This window comes from Corapipo altera, unplaced genomic scaffold, assembly GCF_003945725.1.
Source record: "Corapipo altera isolate COAL_440 unplaced genomic scaffold, ASM394572v1 22, whole genome shotgun sequence".
NCBI classification, from domain to species: Eukaryota; Metazoa; Chordata; class Aves; order Passeriformes; family Pipridae; genus Corapipo; species Corapipo altera.
Genome location: NW_020884886.1, coordinates 1,989,081 through 2,008,940, shown reverse-complemented (window position 1 = coordinate 2,008,940; position 19,860 = coordinate 1,989,081). Strand labels below are relative to the sequence as shown.

The window sequence follows — 19,860 nt, the reverse complement described above, 5'->3', positions numbered from 1 at the left end:
TTTTACTTTATTAAATCACGAGAGTCAAGGAACAGGCATTGAAAATGTTTGCCATTCATGTCTCCTTACAGCTGATACTGCTACTAGAGAAGACAGAAGCAGGGGAAGACGTGGTAGCTGAATGTCCTCTCTTTCTGACATTTAGCTAACAAGTTAAAAAAAACCAGCTTTGCCTCAAAGTTTCTTGGCATTCCTCAGTACTGTCCCACATCCTCAACATGGAAGCTGTTAAAAGTTAATATCCACTGCAAAAAAATTAATGGGAAGGAGAATTGATTCAGTTACTCTTGTCTTATAATATATGGCACAGATTAATTGATAATCAGTGCAGCTGTATTGATTTAACCAGCTGCCATAACTTTTGGCAATGCTACAAATAATAGGAAGAATATCTAAAAGTTGGAAGGTTAGATAACTGATCACCCTATGTTGTATCCAATGTATAAGCTTATTATACTATTTATCATCACCACAATAGGGTAAAGATATTTTAGAACAAACAGACTTTAAAGTAATTCCCTCCTTCAATTTCATTATAAAAGCTAATTCCTTCCCTCCACCCCTTTGAAAGACACTTAACACTTACTGAAAAAAGCAAAAATAAAACAACCCATACCCACTCAGTTCGTAAAACTTACACAGTACATCAAGAAAGCACTTGCACAAAATTAAGACAAATTTTATCGAAGTGGAAGCCATGCTTGCACACACATAAAAGTGAAACACAGCTGAATAAATCTACAGTATCACAGCACGGTTTTGCATTCCTGGACCTTACCTTTGAAGAAAGGGATGTAATGATGTCTGAATGTAGATGTAGGGCTTGGGTGTTGGGGCAGGGAGATGCAGCTACTGGTACCAAGACTCTGAGTACCAGCTGGGGGCAACAGAGAGTAAGTGAAAATAAACTATTTAGTTCACTTACTGAAAGCCACAAATTACAACGCCGTCCTTTTTTTTTTCAGGAACATTTTCCTCCTGATGCTTAGAAAACATAGTCTATCTTTAAGACTTCATCTTTCGCTGGTTATTGCTAAGAACATGACAGTGGCCACACTACGGGGTTGGCCAAGGGACAGGGGCTTTCCGCAGACAGAAAGAGTATCCCATAAAATGCTTTAATTGTAACGCATCAGAAAATATTCCAGAAAAGGCACCACAAAAAGCATGGCTGCACTCAGGGGAAAACCTGCATATTCAAAAGCTGCAAGAGGGAATGATAAATGCTCAAAATGGATCTCATGAAATGAAATGGGGAGAGCCTTGTCTCTGCTGAGAACTGTGCCACAAGTGGGTCCAGTTCTCACTGCCAGCAGTACACACCAGTGGGATTTAGTTCACAATGCACCAGGGCACTGCAGTGCACAGCTAATTTAAGTATTTGAAGAAACATCCTGAAGTTATCTGAGCTCTGAAAGTTAGACATATTATTAAGTACCTTGTAAACCATTGTCAAACGTCATCTTTGTTTGCTTTGCTGTAATAATGTCCTGAAAACATATTTTGGAGGACTAATGACAATTATTAAAAGTGGTGATTATGATGATTATCTTCTAAAGCTTCAATGAAGCTGTAAAACATCAGAATTAATTTGGAAATCCTTTTGTGTTTCCTTATTGCTTTAACAGTGTGCTGCTAAGTCTAGGCATGACAGACCTTCAGGAGAAACCATCTTTCCTCTCTCTAATAGATCTTTTTATACTCAAACTCATTTCCACTTTTTCAAAGATTTTACATAGTAAAAATATTCAATTCCTGCAAAAACCATTTCTGTTACCTATAAAATCTTCATTTCCCTGAAAAGATTAGGAACCCACAATTTTCCAAACTAGTTTATAATTATAATGTATCCCCAACGTTAATTAAAAGACACCAAGAAAATATAAATGATCTATGTTCTCCACCAGAAGGATGGAGTTGAGAAAAAAACAGAATTAATTTTGAGCAATTTTATTGGTTATTTCCAAGGATAGAACTCTGTGCAAATCCCAAATATGAATGGGCTTTTGTAAGGCATTCCAATGCAAAGGTCAAAAGGAGGTGATCCCTCCTCTCTGACAAGAGCACCAGCACAGCTGCTACTACAGCCCAAAGCTGCAATAAACACTGCTGTAAACTTCTTGACTAAATCAACTTGGCCTTCAAACTCCAGCCACTAGAATCACTAATCACTCCTCCAGCTCTTGCCCTGGGGAGAGGAGACGTGAACCATGACCCTGTGATACAAGAAAGGATACAAAATCACTCAATCATGGTCTTGTGTGCATTCACTGCTACTGTGCCACACCTTGAAAGAGCTGTGGATTGAATATGTACCTTCAGGCAAGATGGGACCAGGATTAAGTCCTTTAAACTCTTCTATCTTGTATCTACATAAAATCAAACTTTTTTAAATGCCTATTTTTGTTTTCTTCGATGCATGTTCCTGAAGCACTTGTTTCCTTTCTTCCCATGGGATGTTCTGATTACAGTAAATAAAGCACTGCAATGAACTGCTATTCCACCTTAAACTCCTGTCCCCTTGAGTCTATTGTACTTGCATCATAAAACCAAGTCATGGAAAAATCTAGAAAATAAGTAAGGCTGCTTTTTGATTACCTGGTCTGCTGTAATGCTGAGGAGAATGGGAGGTTGGGGTGTAGCGACCATAGCCCAGCGAGCCAGCAGAGCTCGGGCTTGATGTTCTGTACTGCTTGAAAGATCTGTCATCTTGGTCACCCTTAGAGGAAGACACAAAATACACATCATTACGGAAGAGAAATGACTTCTGAAACAGGCAGAGTATGCCATTTTGCATGTTTCTGTGCTGTGGGGATGGAAGTGGTTGTCCTAAGATTCCATGCAATCCCAGTGAAATGAGGCGGCTTTCAGCACCTCCACCTCAGTGTGACTGAAAGAGCTCTGCCAAGTATCAGAGAACGGTCGTGTTACCAGGAAAATCAGCACATACATGAACTTAAAATTACAATATAATTTGAAAAGAACATATATAGGTGGGTGGAAGATAAGATCAGGTTAGCATGATAGAATTATGGCCACTTTGTGCCCCTATGAATGGGTGCGTGATGGTTACAGACAACACAAAAATCAGCATTTGTTGGTTTCATTAAATCACAAAACCAACTGTATAAATTGCCCAGTGTACCACACTGTAACACGGTCATTATGCTACATATAAACACTCATATACAGCAATAGCATTAATACTGCAGCACTTGCAAAGCAAGTAAGACAACTGAAGTCCCACTAAACCTGTGGTTTCAACCAGTTAAAACCATGTACACCAGTTAAAACCATGTACACCCATTCCAAGCCTCTCACTCCCTACAGCTAGTTAAACTGCAACTGCAATTTGCATGTCTTCTTAACAGTAAAAGCCTTACTGAGTGAAATAGATGTGGAAGTGACTTTTTGTAAACTAGCTACATAAGCAAATCCAAATTTCTTGTTTCTTTTAAGACAAGTGAGAATTGGTTTGAGTTAACTTCAAATTGGAACAAATCAATGTAAACTGCAGATGCTCCTTTATGGAAAGACATACTCCAAAAAATGCTTCCCTTCCCCTATCCCAGTAGAAATGAGTAAAGATATGCAGCATCTGTGTGACTCCCACTGGATTTTTCATCATTTAAACACACAGTAGACCCTACTTGGCCCCATGATCATCACCCAAATTTCTATCAGGACAACTTAATTATATCCATACATTCATCCTTAGATGAGATTATCCTTGACTCTACAGAGATGTACAATATTCCCACACCATCAGTTTTCCTCCTGTGGTTCAGGTGTGCTCCATCCCTTCAACCTCACCCCAGGCCCACTGACTGCCTTTTCAAAAGTGGAAAATCAGTTTTGTACAGTGGTCAGCAGCATTACTGCTTTAATATCAAGTTTAGGAAAAATCATGAAAAAGCAGAGAGCAACTGATGCCTTCCCAAGCATGCAGCATTGTGTGGGTATTCTGCCACCAACTCTATGTCCAGCTTGACATGTTTCCCTCCCAAAGTAGTGACACTATTTACTACCCATTCAAACCTTTGTGAAGAGAGTTACAAGTGCTATTGCAATGTCTCTACAAAGTCTTGTGATGATATTTAAATATCATATGAATGTTAGCTAATGGTCTGTGATGTGTCCAATTGTATGATAGAGCGGGATTTTCCTCCAACAAAAATCGCTGCAACAAAACTGGTGACAAGTTTGGAGATGATGACGCCCAAGCACCTGATAATGGACTCTTCAGAGAAAGACAGCAAGCACGGAGAAGCTGGATAATGTGAGAGTATTCATGTAACACAAATCATGGCAGCCCCAACCTCCACACCAGTATCGCTTTTGGCAGTTTGTTAACTCATATGTAATTTAAAGGATATTATTATAATCTTCCAAAACACCAAGTCTTCATATTGTTTAGACCTTACCTTTTGTGTACTTGTATCTCTGTAAGAAACAATCTAGTTCATGAAACCCAGTATTAAATAAAGCACGCTTTTATTTTTAAACTATTAATTAAATTACATCTCTATTGGTTAACTTCTCTGTTTAACTAATGGTTAAAGTAACAGTTTGTGATTTACAGTCCTTAACGACAATTTGCAGTTTTCCATGATTACCAAAATTTTGCAGTACATAAACTGTGATAATGGAGAAATTAGCCAGACCCCTGATATGTAATTGAGTACGTAATCTGGGAAACTATGTGAAATGCTTTCACTGCTTTTAAAGTGATATTTCTTGAAGCAATGACTAGTTTTGATCATTAATGCACATCAAAGGACACCGATCTAGAAGTTCAGGTATGAGCAAATGATTTAACAGTATGTGAGCACAAATAGTATAAGTAGTTTAACTATTTGTGGAATAAAAAAAGAGAAATAAAAAGAAGAGAAAGCTTTGCCAAGCATCAATTCAAGTCAACTCATGCTGGCAGTTTTAAATGTAAACATAAATCATATTTCCCAATATAATTTATTAAGTAGAGCTTGAAGAAGTGACCACCATATCACCTTTATTTTGGAAAGCAGAAACATGGATGACAGTGGAGACAGATGCATACAGATGACAATCCAGAAGCAGAGTACTTATTGAAGACAAGTAACACTGTGAAAAGCATAAATTATAAACCCCATGCACTGCAGAGGCAGGAGGCAAACCCCACACTTCAGATGCTGCTGGTTATCAGTATGACCAGGTTTATGCACCACAGAATGGGTCAGAATAGGAGAACAAAGGCATTGGGGATTACCTCAGTAGGTGTTGGAGAGAGCAACTGAGGTGACTGCAAACAGCAACACACAACAAATTAGTGATACAAATTCATGCATGAGGTTACTTGTGAGAAGAACTACTTTAAAAATATCACTATCCATGATACACATGATACAGTTAGGAAAAACACCTGTCAATTAAGTTACGGCATTTTTTCTTATTATCTGTTTTTAAGTACATAAGGAATAATATATAAATAATTTCATATTAGTCTTTCAGGGATTTCTCTGCTACAAAGTCCTGGGGTCTGGTGAGGCCAGTCCTGTGCCACAGAGAGTGCTGCTAGTAGCGAACTCTCATTTAAAACAACTGCCTGAAAACTACAAACAAGCCCTAATTAAATCTGCACTGAAGGACCTCCAGAATCAGGACTAGAACTTGGGGTTTTAAGGAAAAACAAAATATCTGCACTATTTGATTTTCAATTAAACATCATGTAATTTGATGATTTGCTGCTCATTTTCCTTTCAAAATTAAATGCTATGTTTGCCTAGTTGAGCAAATCTAGTGAAACTATCGCAGCTGCAGGTAGTAGCCAGGATGCTGAAATTTGGAAGACAGGGTTTGGGTTTTTTTTCCTCTGGCGATACAAAGGATATAAATATTTGGGGTACCAGGAAAAAGTGCCCAAAATCACTATGGAGCAGGTGCAATGACTGAGTCCTCACAGGAACGGGGTAGAAGGTTGTTTGGTCTATGCACCTCTGCCAAGCTTAGATGTCACCAGGCAGTTGAGGAGGGCCACAAACATTATCAGCACCAACAAATTTTGACAGACAAAGGAAATGCTTATGCTCCATAGGTTCAGTATTAGGCAGCAGCTTTTAGTTTTGTGAAATCAGAGACCTAAGTGCCATTTAAAGCCTTTATCAAATACAATTTTAATTTTTTTTGGATACATTATAATGGAGCTACTGTGGTTCAGCATTGGGCAGAGAGGGTTTGGAAGAAAGTCTGTAAAGCCTAACATATGTGCTGCATTTCACCTGACAGTAGTATTGAGACTTTAGTGGTACTGATTAAGTGTAAAAGGTATAAGTGATAGCAGAACTAGGGCTAGTAAAAATATTATGGCTATCAATTATAGAATTTATTTCTACACATTCACTTATAGAGAACAAAGCAGACTTCCACTCTAGACTGTATATATCTTGCTAATACCTATCATATAGAAAAGGTTTGGTTTGTAAAAACGTAGCTAAAATCTTAAAAGAAATCAGAAAGTCAAATGAAAGGTACATATGTTGAAAGAAAAAAGCTAACTTGCATGACAGGAGTTACATACAAGTATGTTTTGCAAACACAGAATTACTATTAGTTATTAGTATAATGTTAAATTAGATTTCATTAGCACAAACTGTATCACATTAGCTCTGCATATGAAAAGGCTGAAGTGCGTGCATGACATGAGGGTGAACTTTAGTAAGGGACAGTTGAAAGAAATTTGTACATAGGAAAGTGATACCACTGTTGTGTTACCAAAATAACATGGTACACTTCAAAAAAAAAAATCATGGAAGACATTTGGCTTCACTTCTGATTTTTGCATTATAATTAGCAATGGCTCCTGTTTCCTACCGCATGCACAAATTACTCTCATGGAAAAACATATTTTAATTACATGTCATCTCTTTAAAAAATGATCACAGAAAGCAATTCTTTCATTTCCACAAACTAAAAAGTGAAATGAACATGTTGGTCTTGTTTGGTTTTTTTTGGAAGGCCTTGTGAATGAATGGATGACATGACTCAATTAACCAAAGCTATAAAAGTTACATATTTTTAAAAAAGTTATGCACATGTTTAGTAGTGTTCAGCAACATGTTCAATGATGCACATAAAACCTGAAACTCATAGAAAAAAAATACCCATGTTTCAGTACCTCCCCGTAACTATGCCTGTCATCTGAAGAGTAACTGATATATGGAGAATAGGAGATCATATCTGGGCGGTCAATGTTATAGATGGCTTTATTTTTAGGAAGAGCAGCCAAATCCCTGTAGTCAAGAATTTCATCTCCAAGCTTTGCCTAAGAAAAGGAGGAAAGAAAGCAGTGAGAACAAGAAAGAATATGATCAGGATGCAATCAGACAAGGACAGATAAGCATAGGTAGAAAAGTCATCATCATAAAAAACCACCTTTTGTGTTTGTGCACATATAAAGCTCTTGTATTTACTACACAATGCAAAATATTACTGCTGTTTTCTTTTATATACTTTGTCACTTTTATGACTTTGCCACTGACATTTGGCTAACAGGAGTAGCATGGCATCATTCCAATTCCCTGGTTATATCCCACTTACTCCTGTCTGCACAAACAGATATATGAGACAGATATTGCAGTGTTTTTCAGGCAAAACAACCTTAATTTTGAAGCGGTTTCACTGTGCAGAATTCCCCTACTGTAAGCAGCAGTGAATAATCAAATATGTATTTCCAACGTATACTTCTCCATATGCTTAAAAACATTAGTCAGGTCTTTAATATTTCCCATTCAAGTAGTGTCTCACAGCTTCACCTCCTTTCCTGACTATGTCTAAGTGGCCCTTAATTCTGGGTCACAAACCAACAGATGATGGATTTGCAGCATGGTGGATGAGATGGAAGATCACAGATGCCAATCAAGTAAAGTTCAAATCATGTCATAAGACTCACAGAGCCAACAGAGGGAAAGGGCTGTGTTGCTCCCCATTCTCCTCTTACTACACTTATTTCAAAAGTGTAATTATCAAACTGCCACATTTGCACAGATTATCCTTCCTATAATTGCACCAAAACTGTATCCAGCACATACTATCTTGTAGATATGATTACAAGCTGGCCACATTGAGAGTAGAGAAATAGGCAGCATAATTGCCTCATTCCCAATTCACGTTTTGCAGAATGATAAGCTCTTTTTTGGCAGCAAAATGATGAGTGAATCTTGCTGTTCTCTGAAAATATCAGTATGATCAGCTATAAAACTGTAATAATGTTTTCCACATGCAAAAATACAAAAAGTATCTAGGATTTATGTGTGCAGTAATTATATTTTTTCTTAGTATGAGCTAAGAAAATTTCAATAGATTTTCCAGGGAAGTTTTCTATCAGGTTAATCATACAGAAAAATTTAGTCTGCTAATTTACAGTCATCGTTTTTTCTAAAACAATGCATGACTTTGTTCAAACTTAAACTACATGGAAAGAAGGAAGATTCCTCTTAACTAAGAAAGTACAACAAAGCTGCCATAATCATCACATACTCCCATCCTCAAAACTAATGAAAAAACGTGTTTTAACCAAATATGTAATTCTTCATCAATGTATAGATCTCCCCTTCCTTCCAGTTACTTTAAGAAGCTAAAGAGCAAAGAAATAGCCCCCTAATAAAAATAAGTCCCTCCCTACTGGGAAGCCAGTGGCAAGCTCTGATGCAGAGACAGGTAATGCAAAGGTAAGAAGTCTGTCCATCACATCTGTTCCAGGAACACTTTGGCAGCATTGTATCTAGAAGAAAGGCCAAGGAGGCTGTGATTTCATTTTTAAGGTATCCAGGCTTGTGAGCATTATTCTAGTAAGTCCAAAGAAGTTCAGAACTGGGAATATTTAAACGTGAATTACAGGGTTTTTTGCCTCCATCTCTCCATGTAGATGTGCAACTTCTCACTAGACTTTAGAACTGTCAGGAGTAAAATTTATGTAGCTATGTAATACCTTTCAGTTTAGATATAAAGATGTAGGCAAATTTGGATGAAAAAACACCTTAGGGATACAGTTGTTTTCTAAACACTCAATTTGCCAGACATTCAATCTACACTGTTTTTTTATTTTATTTGTTTCACCTACTTTCAATTATGTGAGTGGAATTCAAATCTGCTAAGGAAGGCTCAAATTACAACTTAGAGGCTTTAAGCCAGTTCTTCAATAATCTGGTATTTTGGATTCTGTTAAAACCATGCTCTAAGTTTAGAGTATCTATTTCATTTGGAATATGTAATTTTACAATTGTATAATTGTGAATATGATCTGTACAAAAATAGTGTGATTTCTATTCCTTGTATAAGAGAACATACAACACAGACATGTAAACTAACCTAAACCTTCCAGCTGGATATATTAAGTTGGAGCACCTAACTCTCTCTTAATAAAATTTAGTAAAGTATAAAGCAGGACTTTTATTTAAATCTTATTTAATGGTATAATTTAGAAATCAACTAATTTTTAAGTGGCATTTAGGGGCTCTGAGGGCATGTCAGCACTAGGGCAACTTTCAGTCTGGATATAATGAAGCCATCACTAAAGATCATGAAAAGACGCCCAGTATTACCTTCAAAAGGCATTGGCCTGTGCCCTCTCTCAGTGCAAGAAGACACCAAAGCCTGTTATCAGTAGAAGAAGAAAAAGTGGTATGGCTTTAATAAAGCAGCTGTATGAACCACATTCAGATCCACTCGAAAGACACTTTTCTTCTTCTTAGATGACAACTCAACTGTGACCCAGAAACATGCCTGCCCTGAGATGGGACGTTGTTCAGAATGACTGCATTGCTCTGACTTGATGCCTTTGAAAGTACGAGCACAGTTCCTAAGCTTTAACTGTTTTCCCTAGATTCCCTTTTGTCCAACACAATACTTCACAGAGCTCACCAGTTGGCAAGGCACAGTTTTACTATGGGTTTTAGTGATCTAAATCTGTGCTCCTGCTGAAAGATGCTGTCTTGAGTGCAGCATCCAACTCTGCCTTCTCCGTTAGCACTAGAAGACATGTAGACAACTGGTTCTTTTTTTTTAACCTCTTTTTGTTATCTGGGGGTTTTTCCTGGGTTATTTTTTAGCTCAATCTGGTCTCAAATTTGACTGATCACACCTCTGTGTACCCACTAGTACTAGCACCAAAGAGGAGATGAGAAGACATGGCCAAAGAGGGACAGGGCTACATGGTGTGTAGGACCTTCCTTTCAGTGGAACCATGAATTTATGTTTGGCAAAACCAATCACAAAAGCACAGAAGACAAATCTTGAACATGCCTGTACATCGTAACACTCCTGTAAGAGAAAGTAGATGTAGAAAAGCCAAGGAACCATTTTGGTAATACAGAATTCAGTAACATGTTTTTAATACTTTTTACTTTCCCGTCTGTGAAAGCCAAAATTGGATTTAATCAATCTCACAGCTTTGAAAATTAAGCAGAGACAAGACAGATAGAGCAAGAACTTGTTCTTCTCTGGGGGAATCTTTTTTTCCAATTGACTCATATTTGCTACACAACTTTATTCTTTCATAGTCGCAGCTGTATATTACAGTAACAAATATTAGACTTGTGTGCTGATTTAATGATAGCCTTCAAAAACAAGTCCTTGACTTTTAACAGCCTGTGAAGTGTATTTAAAACTGTAATCACAAACATGAAGAAAAATAGTACCATCCTACAGTCAGATAACTGTCACTAAAAACACATAAATCTTAGAAGAATGTTCATGCTGATAAAAACAATGAGATGGTTCATGGCTGGAGAAATAGAGATCATCTGGCCAAAAGAAGTGCTTACATGATAATAGGCTCCCAGCACAATGAATTGTCTTCACAATGACATTTTTTTACTGGAGTATACCACTGGTATTCACCAGCACTGGAGCTCAGAAACACTAATAAGCATTTAGATAAGGGGCAGTTCTTCCACTTTGAGTTCAGTCTTGCTCAGATAAAGGGTATATGGCATTCAAAATAACTTTTACTTGAGGGAAGAAGATCCAAGGCATTTTTTTGCTTGTCCTAGTGTAGTAGATAAAAGCCCTCAATATTTGTAAAATTACCTCTCTGGAAGGCAATTGCGTCTCCAGCAATTTTCTCAGCATATGGCCCTAACTGATGAGAACAATCCATCGACCAAAGGGATACTTGGCCAGAACGTAGAAATGTCCTGAAATACTGAAGCTCTTCAAGAGATATTTGTATGGATCATGCCACACTTGTAGATATTTTTTACCTATTGTTGAGAATTTGGCCATGAACATTACCTACAGCAATTTTGATCTTTTATTGAAAAAAGACTCATCGTAAGATTTTACAATACCTGTTATTTTGAATTCTCTCTCTGGGCTTTCCACAGCTAGCACTTCTTAAACCATAAGCACGTCAAAGCTCCTCTGAGGTTAGGGACTGGCATTTGGCAAGGCCAGAGTCCAGCAATCACACGCATGAGTGTTTTCATAAGCAATCAGATGCAGGCTCAAGAGCTCAATTTAGACAAGTTGTGTTCAAATCTAAGCTTGTAATCTACCTGTGGGCTGTACTGTTTACTTAAACTTTTCTTTTTAGAAAGCATTGTGGTATTCTGCATGCTTTGGTATAAGCCAGCTCTAGTTGTAATTCAAGTGCTATAAATACACCACCAAAAATTAGAGGAAACTGCCAGTATTCTGTTATGGCAAATGCAGTATTCAAACATTTTAAACTTGAGAAAGTAAATTCCATTTTAGAGGAATCACCAACTGCAGTGGATTGGAGACACTAACTTTCCATACAATGTGCTAAACTGTAGAAGGAAGCACAGGATTTTCCCCATCCCACAGAACGAATTTCACCATGAAATACTCACATAGATCACACGGCTTGGGGAACCTGATGTACTTGAAGCAGGTACAGAAATAATACTCTCAGAAGAAGTCCTTGTTTCCTATGGTAGGAGAAGAGAAGTAGATAGGAAATAGAGGAGAAAGATAATGCAACTGTTATTTCAGAAAGAACAAAAAAGACAATTTAATTTAACCTTTACCACTCAAAACCGACATATTACAGAGAGCTCAAAACATACAGGCACAAAGTTAAATATAAAAGAACACTTTTTCAATCAATCAAATTAACCTTTCGAAAATGCAAAAATTGCATGACTTTCTTTTCCCCTTTCTTCAGAACGAAATAGGTTGGATCACTTCTGGGGTGAGAGGACAGCCTTTGGGCACTACCAGGGACAGTTCAAGTTACAAGATGATACAGTAGCAGCATTTTTACTCCAAGGTTATGCCATCAAACCATTCTACATTGTGTCTGGAACATGTGATGCTACTGTGCCATTCACCCATAGCAAACACAACATCCTGCAGAGCATCCTGCATCAGAGAGCCCATAGGATAGCTACCCTCCTTCACTGATTGTAAGACTATCATATTAATTTTAATACTCAACCAGTTTTGCTCTGTTTTCAAACATTCTGGCATTTGATGTGACACTTATTGCTTTCTTTTTGGCAGATTCCTTTATGATGAAAAATATAATTACTTTTAAATAACAAAGGGATGTGAGATGCAATTGTATTAACCACAAGTGAACAGACCTGTCATTCGTGACTGAAGTTTAAACAAATCTTGCTATGAAATTGATGGGTTTATAACCTCTTTTACCTAGATATGTAAATTCTGGGAAAATTTTCTTGCCCATCTATGGAAAAACCTGTCCTTGATTGCAAAGTATGTATTTTTCCATGCACTCAGAGTGACCACAATTTACTGTGTCACTGAAAGCTGACACTTGTTACTTGGAGGTTACAACTATTCGAACTCCTAAATGAATTTTAGCAATATTAAGCTGTCAGGTCAATGTAGCATCCTTCCTACTACTTCAGTTTTGAAGTATTTACTAGCTTTTAGAGCAATATGTAAATATATCTGTACTGTTTTGTGATAACAGACCAAACAAACTAAATTGCCACGAGTATCCTTCTACTGACCTTCTTTAGCCAAACAGTCCTGTGGCTTCTCTTGAGACAATATGTGGAGATATGGAGCCATATAAAAAACATTCAGTTTAATTGTTTTGGCATGTCTGACTAGGATTTTGGAATTTCATCCTTCTAATTTTCAGTTGTCTCGCACTGAGGCTCTGCACACACTCAGAAGGTCCAAGGGAGCAAGCATGCAAATATCTGAGAAATACTTGTGGCTGCTCTCAGGATGATCATTTAACATGGCCAGTGTAATTAAATGCTTCTCCTGCATAGTTAAAGCACTTTTCAGTTTTCCAGAACTTGTGTAAATGATATGAAAGTGTCATCAATGCATCTAATGTAATGTACAAATCATAATTCTCCTTCACAATGTCCTTACAGGAAACCCAATGCAGAGGAGAAAAATAACTGAAGAAAACTGCACTATTCCAATGTTTTAAACCCTGTTAAAGTCAAATCACAGTTTTGGATTAAGCTCAGGATTCCGTAGATAAAGCTTCAGAGCTTCTTTCTGTGTCCTGGGCATGGTCTTGGGCAGCTGGCTCTAGGTGGCCATGCTTGAGCAGGGAGGTTAGACAGGATGACCTCCAGAGGTCCTTTCAAGTTCTGGGTCTTTCCCTGGTTCTTCTGTCATTGGCTGTAACATGCTGCTTCCCTGGCATCCAGTGAGACCCATCCCAGTCTCCCATCTTTGAGTCCTCCCCCAGAAAACGCAGCATGAGTCTTGCACGTTTCCAGTAACCCCTGTGAACAATGGCTCACTGTCCAAGTGGAAATTAGTAACAAGTGGTGTCCTCCAAGGGTCCATGCTGGGACCAGTAGTGCTTAGTATCTTCATCCATGACAGCAACAGTGGGATTGAGTGCATCCTTGGCAAACCTGCAGAGGACACCCAGCTGGTGTGCCATCCAGATGCCGTCCAGATGCCTTGATAGACTTGGGGAGTGGGGCCATGCAAACCTCACGAAGTTCAATGAGGCCAAGTGCAACGTCCTGCACCTGGGTCAGGGCAATCCCCAATATCATAACCACAAACCGAGTGGTGAAGGGAGAAGGAGAAGGACTCGAGTGGCTAAAGAATTGCACACGAGCCATTCCACATCTCACACATCTTTTATTCTCTGCATGATCACCTCTTTTAGCATGCCCAGTCCACGCTTGCTGAACATAATCTCCTATCTTTTTCAATAAAAACACAACTCTGTTGATTCTATTGCCTCTGTTAGTTCTTTTCTCCGTACTATGCATTTTTCTTCTTCTTCCGCCTACCTCTTTTTCCTTTATGCCTTTTTATAATCCTTACTTTCTCTTGATGCTTTAATTTCTTCTGTCTTTTCCAGCTTCATGCCTTCTGCTTACAATCTCACTCTCTCATCACTTTTCTTTATGCTGCCACTCTCTTTCACAACTTCTTTTTCCCCTTCATTCCATCTCCAAAGCTTTGGAGCATGCTGCTGCTTACTCCTTTTGCCTTTATCACCTACTTTAATTACATGCTGTGCATATATCTATACTTAGGAAGATAACTTGAAAACAACAAACTGCAAGGTTGATCAGCAAATTTCTCAAGCAATAGACCCTTTCCAAAGTTTACAAGTTATGTTGAGAAGTTCATTATTACCCTCTTTGAAACAGCATCCTTCCTTCTGACTTTATTTTTTCAATAAGGAGCAGAAAGACCATAAAAAGAGGATAAACTCAAAGACAAACATATACTCAGGAAGATTATTTCATATTCGCAGCTTGTCATGAAGAACACCAGAGCAATCACTTTCCAAAAACATGGGTACAAAAAACATAGCCAAGATCCTTCAGGGTAAAACCCCAAAAAATTTTTTTTCAAACTGTAATTTAGTCAAAGTTTCACTTGCTAACACACCAGATTCGTAAACAATCTTTTTATAGCTGCTGCCTGCTGTTCAGATTGTCCCATGTGCCTTCCTCCAAGACTTGAACCAGAGCAGAGTTTTTCTGAACAGGGATACCAAGGGTACCACTTGGAGCATCAGAGAACATCAGAAGTGAAAAAACCCCATACACAGCCTCTGCATTAAATGAGATAGTTATAACTCACTCCCACCACTTCAGAGGGATCATTAATTTTTCATTTCCTAGGGGCATCTTATTCATCTGCTAACTTTGTAATTCAAGTTGCTAGAACTCCCCCCTTTTCCCCTTGCACACGGACAGGTGCACAAATCATCCAACTTAAGGAGGTACTTAAAGCCAGAGATTAAATTAAGTTGGGACTGGCTTGCCAACATTTTACAAACAAATAATAAAAAAGAAACTCCAAGGAAGGACTTTTTTTGTAAAAACAAATAAAGTGAAAACCCTCTGATCTTTTAAGTTCAGAGCCACATAAAAAGAGAAGAGGTCATGCACTGATCACATCATACTCAGACAGAAGTTAAAAATTAGCTTTTCTTATTATTCATATTTTCATATTTTTTCTTATTCAGCTTATACATGTAACTCTTAGGTCAGCATTCTCTTGAAGTTGTAGCTTTAATCACTAAGTAAAGGCAGAATATTTACATTACATTATTACATTATATTAACCTACAAGATCCCTGTCTTTTAAAATTTAAAATTACCATTGTGAAAAAATTCCAAACCCTTCCCTCCATGCCTGCTGCAATAAAAGTTTAGAGAATAATATGACAATCAAATAACACTGGGTAAAAATACAGTCTTTTACCTTGTTTTTTTCTTCAGCCTTTGCAGCCTGTCTACAAACTGGATGCCAAATGGATGTTCCTGGAAAGAAAATTTAAAGATTTGCTTAATTCAGTTCCCCAATAAGAATCTTAAAAAGTTCAAAATAAAAACCTTATTAAACCCTCCTATAAGGTTTTCTAAGACACAGCATACTATTTCCCCTGCTAATGCATGGATACTTTCAAAGCTAAAACTGACATCCTCTCAATACCAGTAAGCCTGATCACATACATTTAAAAGATAAAGTGCATTTCAGAAAGCTATGTATGTTTCAATATGGGAGATCAACATCAAAACCTGAGTCCTAAGAAGTGTGATATGGGCTCTCTGGAGTTCTTCCAGTCCAACCTCCTGCTCAGGGCAGGTTCCATTGCAGCAGGAAGGGCTGTGTCCAGTTGGGTTCTGCATATCTCCAAGGATGGAGATCCCACAGCATCTCTGGGCAACCTGCTTCACTCTCATGGTAGTTTTTTCCCTTATATATAGCTAGAATTTTCTGCACTCTTATTATCCACATTCTTGTAATAGTCTGGCCCAGGTCATACAAAGTAGCACATTGTGATGGGATGGAATAGCATTGCAGCATGTAACCCTAGCTGAAAATCCAGTCTGTCTTTCTGACTCCGTCACTGTTCTGATCTTACACTTCTATATGTTTGTCGCTCGTTAATTAAATACTAAGGAATAAATTCAGGGCCATATCCATCCTGGATGAAGCAGGAAATGGAGAATGATCCAATTCTCTATTGAATGTAAGTATTGCATGTAAGAGGATCATGAAGAGATATAAGCAAACTTTGAGTGTCAGATAGAACCTTAATAGTTTTGCAGTGGTCACTAAGGATAAAATGTATTTTTAAAAGCTGAACACAGTATTCAAAACTTAAGTGTTCAGTGGAAGAAGAATGTGTAGAACAATATAAAATAAAATAATTATTTGTAAATTTTAATAATAAGAAGGAACCTTTATCTTTATGCCAGTCAGTTTGGACCAGCCACAAACTAAAGCTTGGCACAGTTAAATAATGGGAATGCACTGCAACTTCTGCCTGACTAAATGGGAAATTGAGAACCTTTGTGTAATAAATATTTAATGTTTATACTGGGTGGAGAGCACCAAAGTTATTGGAAATGCTTTGTTTTCACAGCAGTTTGATAGTTTTCTAACTAGTGGATTTTGGAAACAAGATAGAAACAGAAAGTCTATTTCCCAGAAGACAGATGGAGATCATTAGAATTTATTTCACAAAAATAACCCAGATGAACTCAGACTCTTGCAGTATAAGAGTGTAAATACCAGATAAATTATGTTTACTGAAGTTATTGAAGTTTTTTGGTACTGAACCACTAAGAAATATATTTAGAACACCTTTAAATTTAATGCTAAGTTGTCTTCCAGTTGCAGTGGGTCTGAACTTGCCCCGTATTTCCCATAAACTGATGCAAATCTTTCCAATTAATTTAATAAGTATTTAGATAATTTTTTTTTTTAATAAAATTATTCCTGTTTGTAGTCAAACAACACTGGCTGGAAAACTGTCACACAGAAGAGAAGGAGTCCTTTCACCCAAAAGTCATCTGTTGGATAACCGCTGACACTTTCTTCTAAGGAACATGCAACACCTGAAGGAATTTTACAGTAGTTTATTCAGAGGATGAAGAACAAGTTATAAAACCCTGGGCTCTGACATTTTTTTATTATTTAACACATCAGGCAAGGCAGTCCAAATAACTAATCATATATCTTTCATGGCATTACCATCAGTTTCTAATGGAAACTGCTCTTTACGTGAAGCAAAAAGTGTATGATAGTAAGCTAGCAGGAACATTTCATGCACCACAAAATAGAGTAAGATGGGTCCAAATTATTAGGACCTGAGTATACTTTGCTGTTATTTGAACTAATAATCAGCACAAAACTTAACAAATATCCTCCCCTGTAACAAACTGAACTTAAAAAGAAGATTGACTTGCAAATGGGTTTCAAAGGGTTTGAAATCTAGAAACAAATTTGTAGTTTGATATACTTTTTTAAAGCATTGATTTGGCATGGGATCTTAGTACTGCAAAGCTGCTTTGCAATTGGAAGAGTCACAGCATTTTCTGGCTCCTGAGGGAGAATCCATGAGCACAGACAAGGATCATTATGTACTTTAATGAGCTAGTTCTTGTTGCAAACCAAAGTGGCAACAGAATTGTCATTTTCAATAACATAGTGAATTATAAATAGATCTTACTGAGACCACTGTTGTGTTTTAAATAAAGTCTAACTTTTCCAGGTTAAGGAAAGATTTCAAAGTACACTTCTAGAAAACTGTGGACAATTGCGAAGTTTTAAATACAGATCTGGGCAAGTTGGTTATTTTAGGATAATACCCCAGCCTTGCAGTTCCCACATCCTACCGAGTTTCTCTTTTCTGTTTTCCTTTGAAAAGATAATGCCAGTCAAAGACATATGCAAAAGCCTTCATCTTCTCTGGTGTTTGACCCTGTATTTAACTGTGTAGTCAGTTTTCTTTGATCAAGTTAGTACAGTTGCTACATATGAAGGGTTTTAGCTCATATCTATTCTAAATGACACTTTTTTTGCAAGTCCTTCACTATTACCACTGAAAGCCCCTGACAAGAAACATAGCATTTCTCCTGGGGAACCTTATGGCTGCATAAGTGACAGGCACATTGTGTGGCAAGGGCACATCCTCCTCTCTACCTTCTGAGGGCACTTTTCCACCTCTTTTCCACCCTCTGAGGTCTGAGGGGAACTCAGGAAAGGACCTTCAGATTTTCTCTTCCTACCCAAGCGGGCAATGAGTACAGAACTGCTCTTTGGATGCCAACAGCAGCCTTAGGAAACCTGCTCTTATCCATGTGTGTTAACTTTCATCCGGATCATTCTTTTTGTGATTCACACTTACTGCTGGATTTGAACTGAGAAAAAAGTAATAGGTAAGAGTCAACAAGGGTTTGCCTTTGCTTTTCCTTAGCCTACATATTGCACTCTTTGCTTTCTTTGGTAGTTATGAAGTGAGAATAAGTGCAAAACAGGTCAGTCATGCTAGCAGGTGTGGGTAAGGGGCCCAGTGTAACTATTTGTTTGTTTGTTTGTTTGTTTTTACCTTGAAGATACATTTCTTCTCCTTCTGCAAACATCTGATTGCACCTGACACATCGTGCGCAGGTTGGGTGATAATGTTTTTCTCCTGCCTGTTTGGAAAAAAGGGTACAGATGATTAAGCATATTGATCAATTTAGCAGTTTCACTATGAGGTTTTCTTTCATCCTCTTGATGACGACTAATTAGTGTAAATCAGTTAACGACAATTAGTTCAACAATCTCCTACAACCACGGTGCCAATTTTTTATCCTAGACAATTTGTGATTTAAAATGTAATTAGGGTCCTGCAACAGTTAAGTTTCTGAATTTACAGAATGGGAATGAATTTATATAGTGAACACATTTTCACTGTAAACAACCATCCTGTGCACCAAGTGCGAGGCAGCTTAGAACTCACCTGCACAAGGAAGTTGAGAGGTCATAACCTTGAGCACTGATTTGCAACTCAATCATAAATTCATCCTGATTCAACTGAATATATAATCTTAATGCTCAGCAAGAACCATCTTGTGCAAGCAATGTTGGTAGCTGCTTTGGAAGTGTCTTGCAGGTACTAAAGGGTCTCCATGAGGAACGTGTGTGGTGTTTCTATAGGGCTGTAAGTTCAGAGCTGACACTTTGGGGTACTGTGCACTGACTCCCTCATGCAGACAAGACAAGAGCTTTGCCAGTGGCTCTGAGATTAATTCACATAATTTAATACCACTATTTTCACTGATTGGAATGAAAACAGGACTGAGCCCTCAATTGTTAAGAACAGCTTAGTAACTCACCAATTTTCATATATTTAAATTCCCAATTACCTTATAATCCTGTTAATTTAAAGTGTTTAACCACTGACCTCATTGTGTTTTTCAAAATAAGGCATCTACCTGCTGCAAAGGAGCAAGGGCCTTTCTATGTCAGAACATCAATGTGTAACACAGACAAGGGTGAAGTTAACCTCAAATGACTATCAGGAAAAAAAAAAACAAACAAAACAAAAAACCCCCAAGATTCTTGGATCAAGAGATTTATGCAGGACTCAATTTTTGTAGCTTGGTCGAAATT

The 19,860-nt window shown here is 37.7% G+C and overlaps 1 protein-coding gene across 15 annotated transcripts in view; it reads right to left on the bottom strand.

Moving 5' to 3' along the window:
• The window catches only part of ABLIM2 (actin binding LIM protein family member 2), a 138,649-nt gene that overhangs the window by 34,779 nt on the left and 84,010 nt on the right, over positions 1-19,860 (bottom strand). For 5 of the 15 annotated variants that reach the window (XM_027642693.1, XM_027642697.1, XM_027642698.1 and 2 more), the window contains exons 7-12: positions 18,812-18,899; positions 15,676-15,734; positions 11,850-11,927; positions 7,154-7,300; positions 5,249-5,281; positions 2,599-2,719 (exon numbers count right to left, since the gene is read on the bottom strand). In XM_027642693.1, the coding sequence (XP_027498494.1) occupies positions 2,599-2,719; positions 5,249-5,281; positions 7,154-7,300; positions 11,850-11,927; positions 15,676-15,734; positions 18,812-18,899 (526 nt within the window). Of the gene's footprint in view, positions 1-778; positions 878-2,598; positions 2,720-5,248; positions 5,282-7,153; positions 7,301-11,849; positions 11,928-15,675; positions 15,735-18,811; positions 18,900-19,860 lie in introns of all 15 variants that reach the window. The other 10 variants (XM_027642687.1, XM_027642692.1, XM_027642689.1 and 7 more) reach the window with 4 other exon arrangements.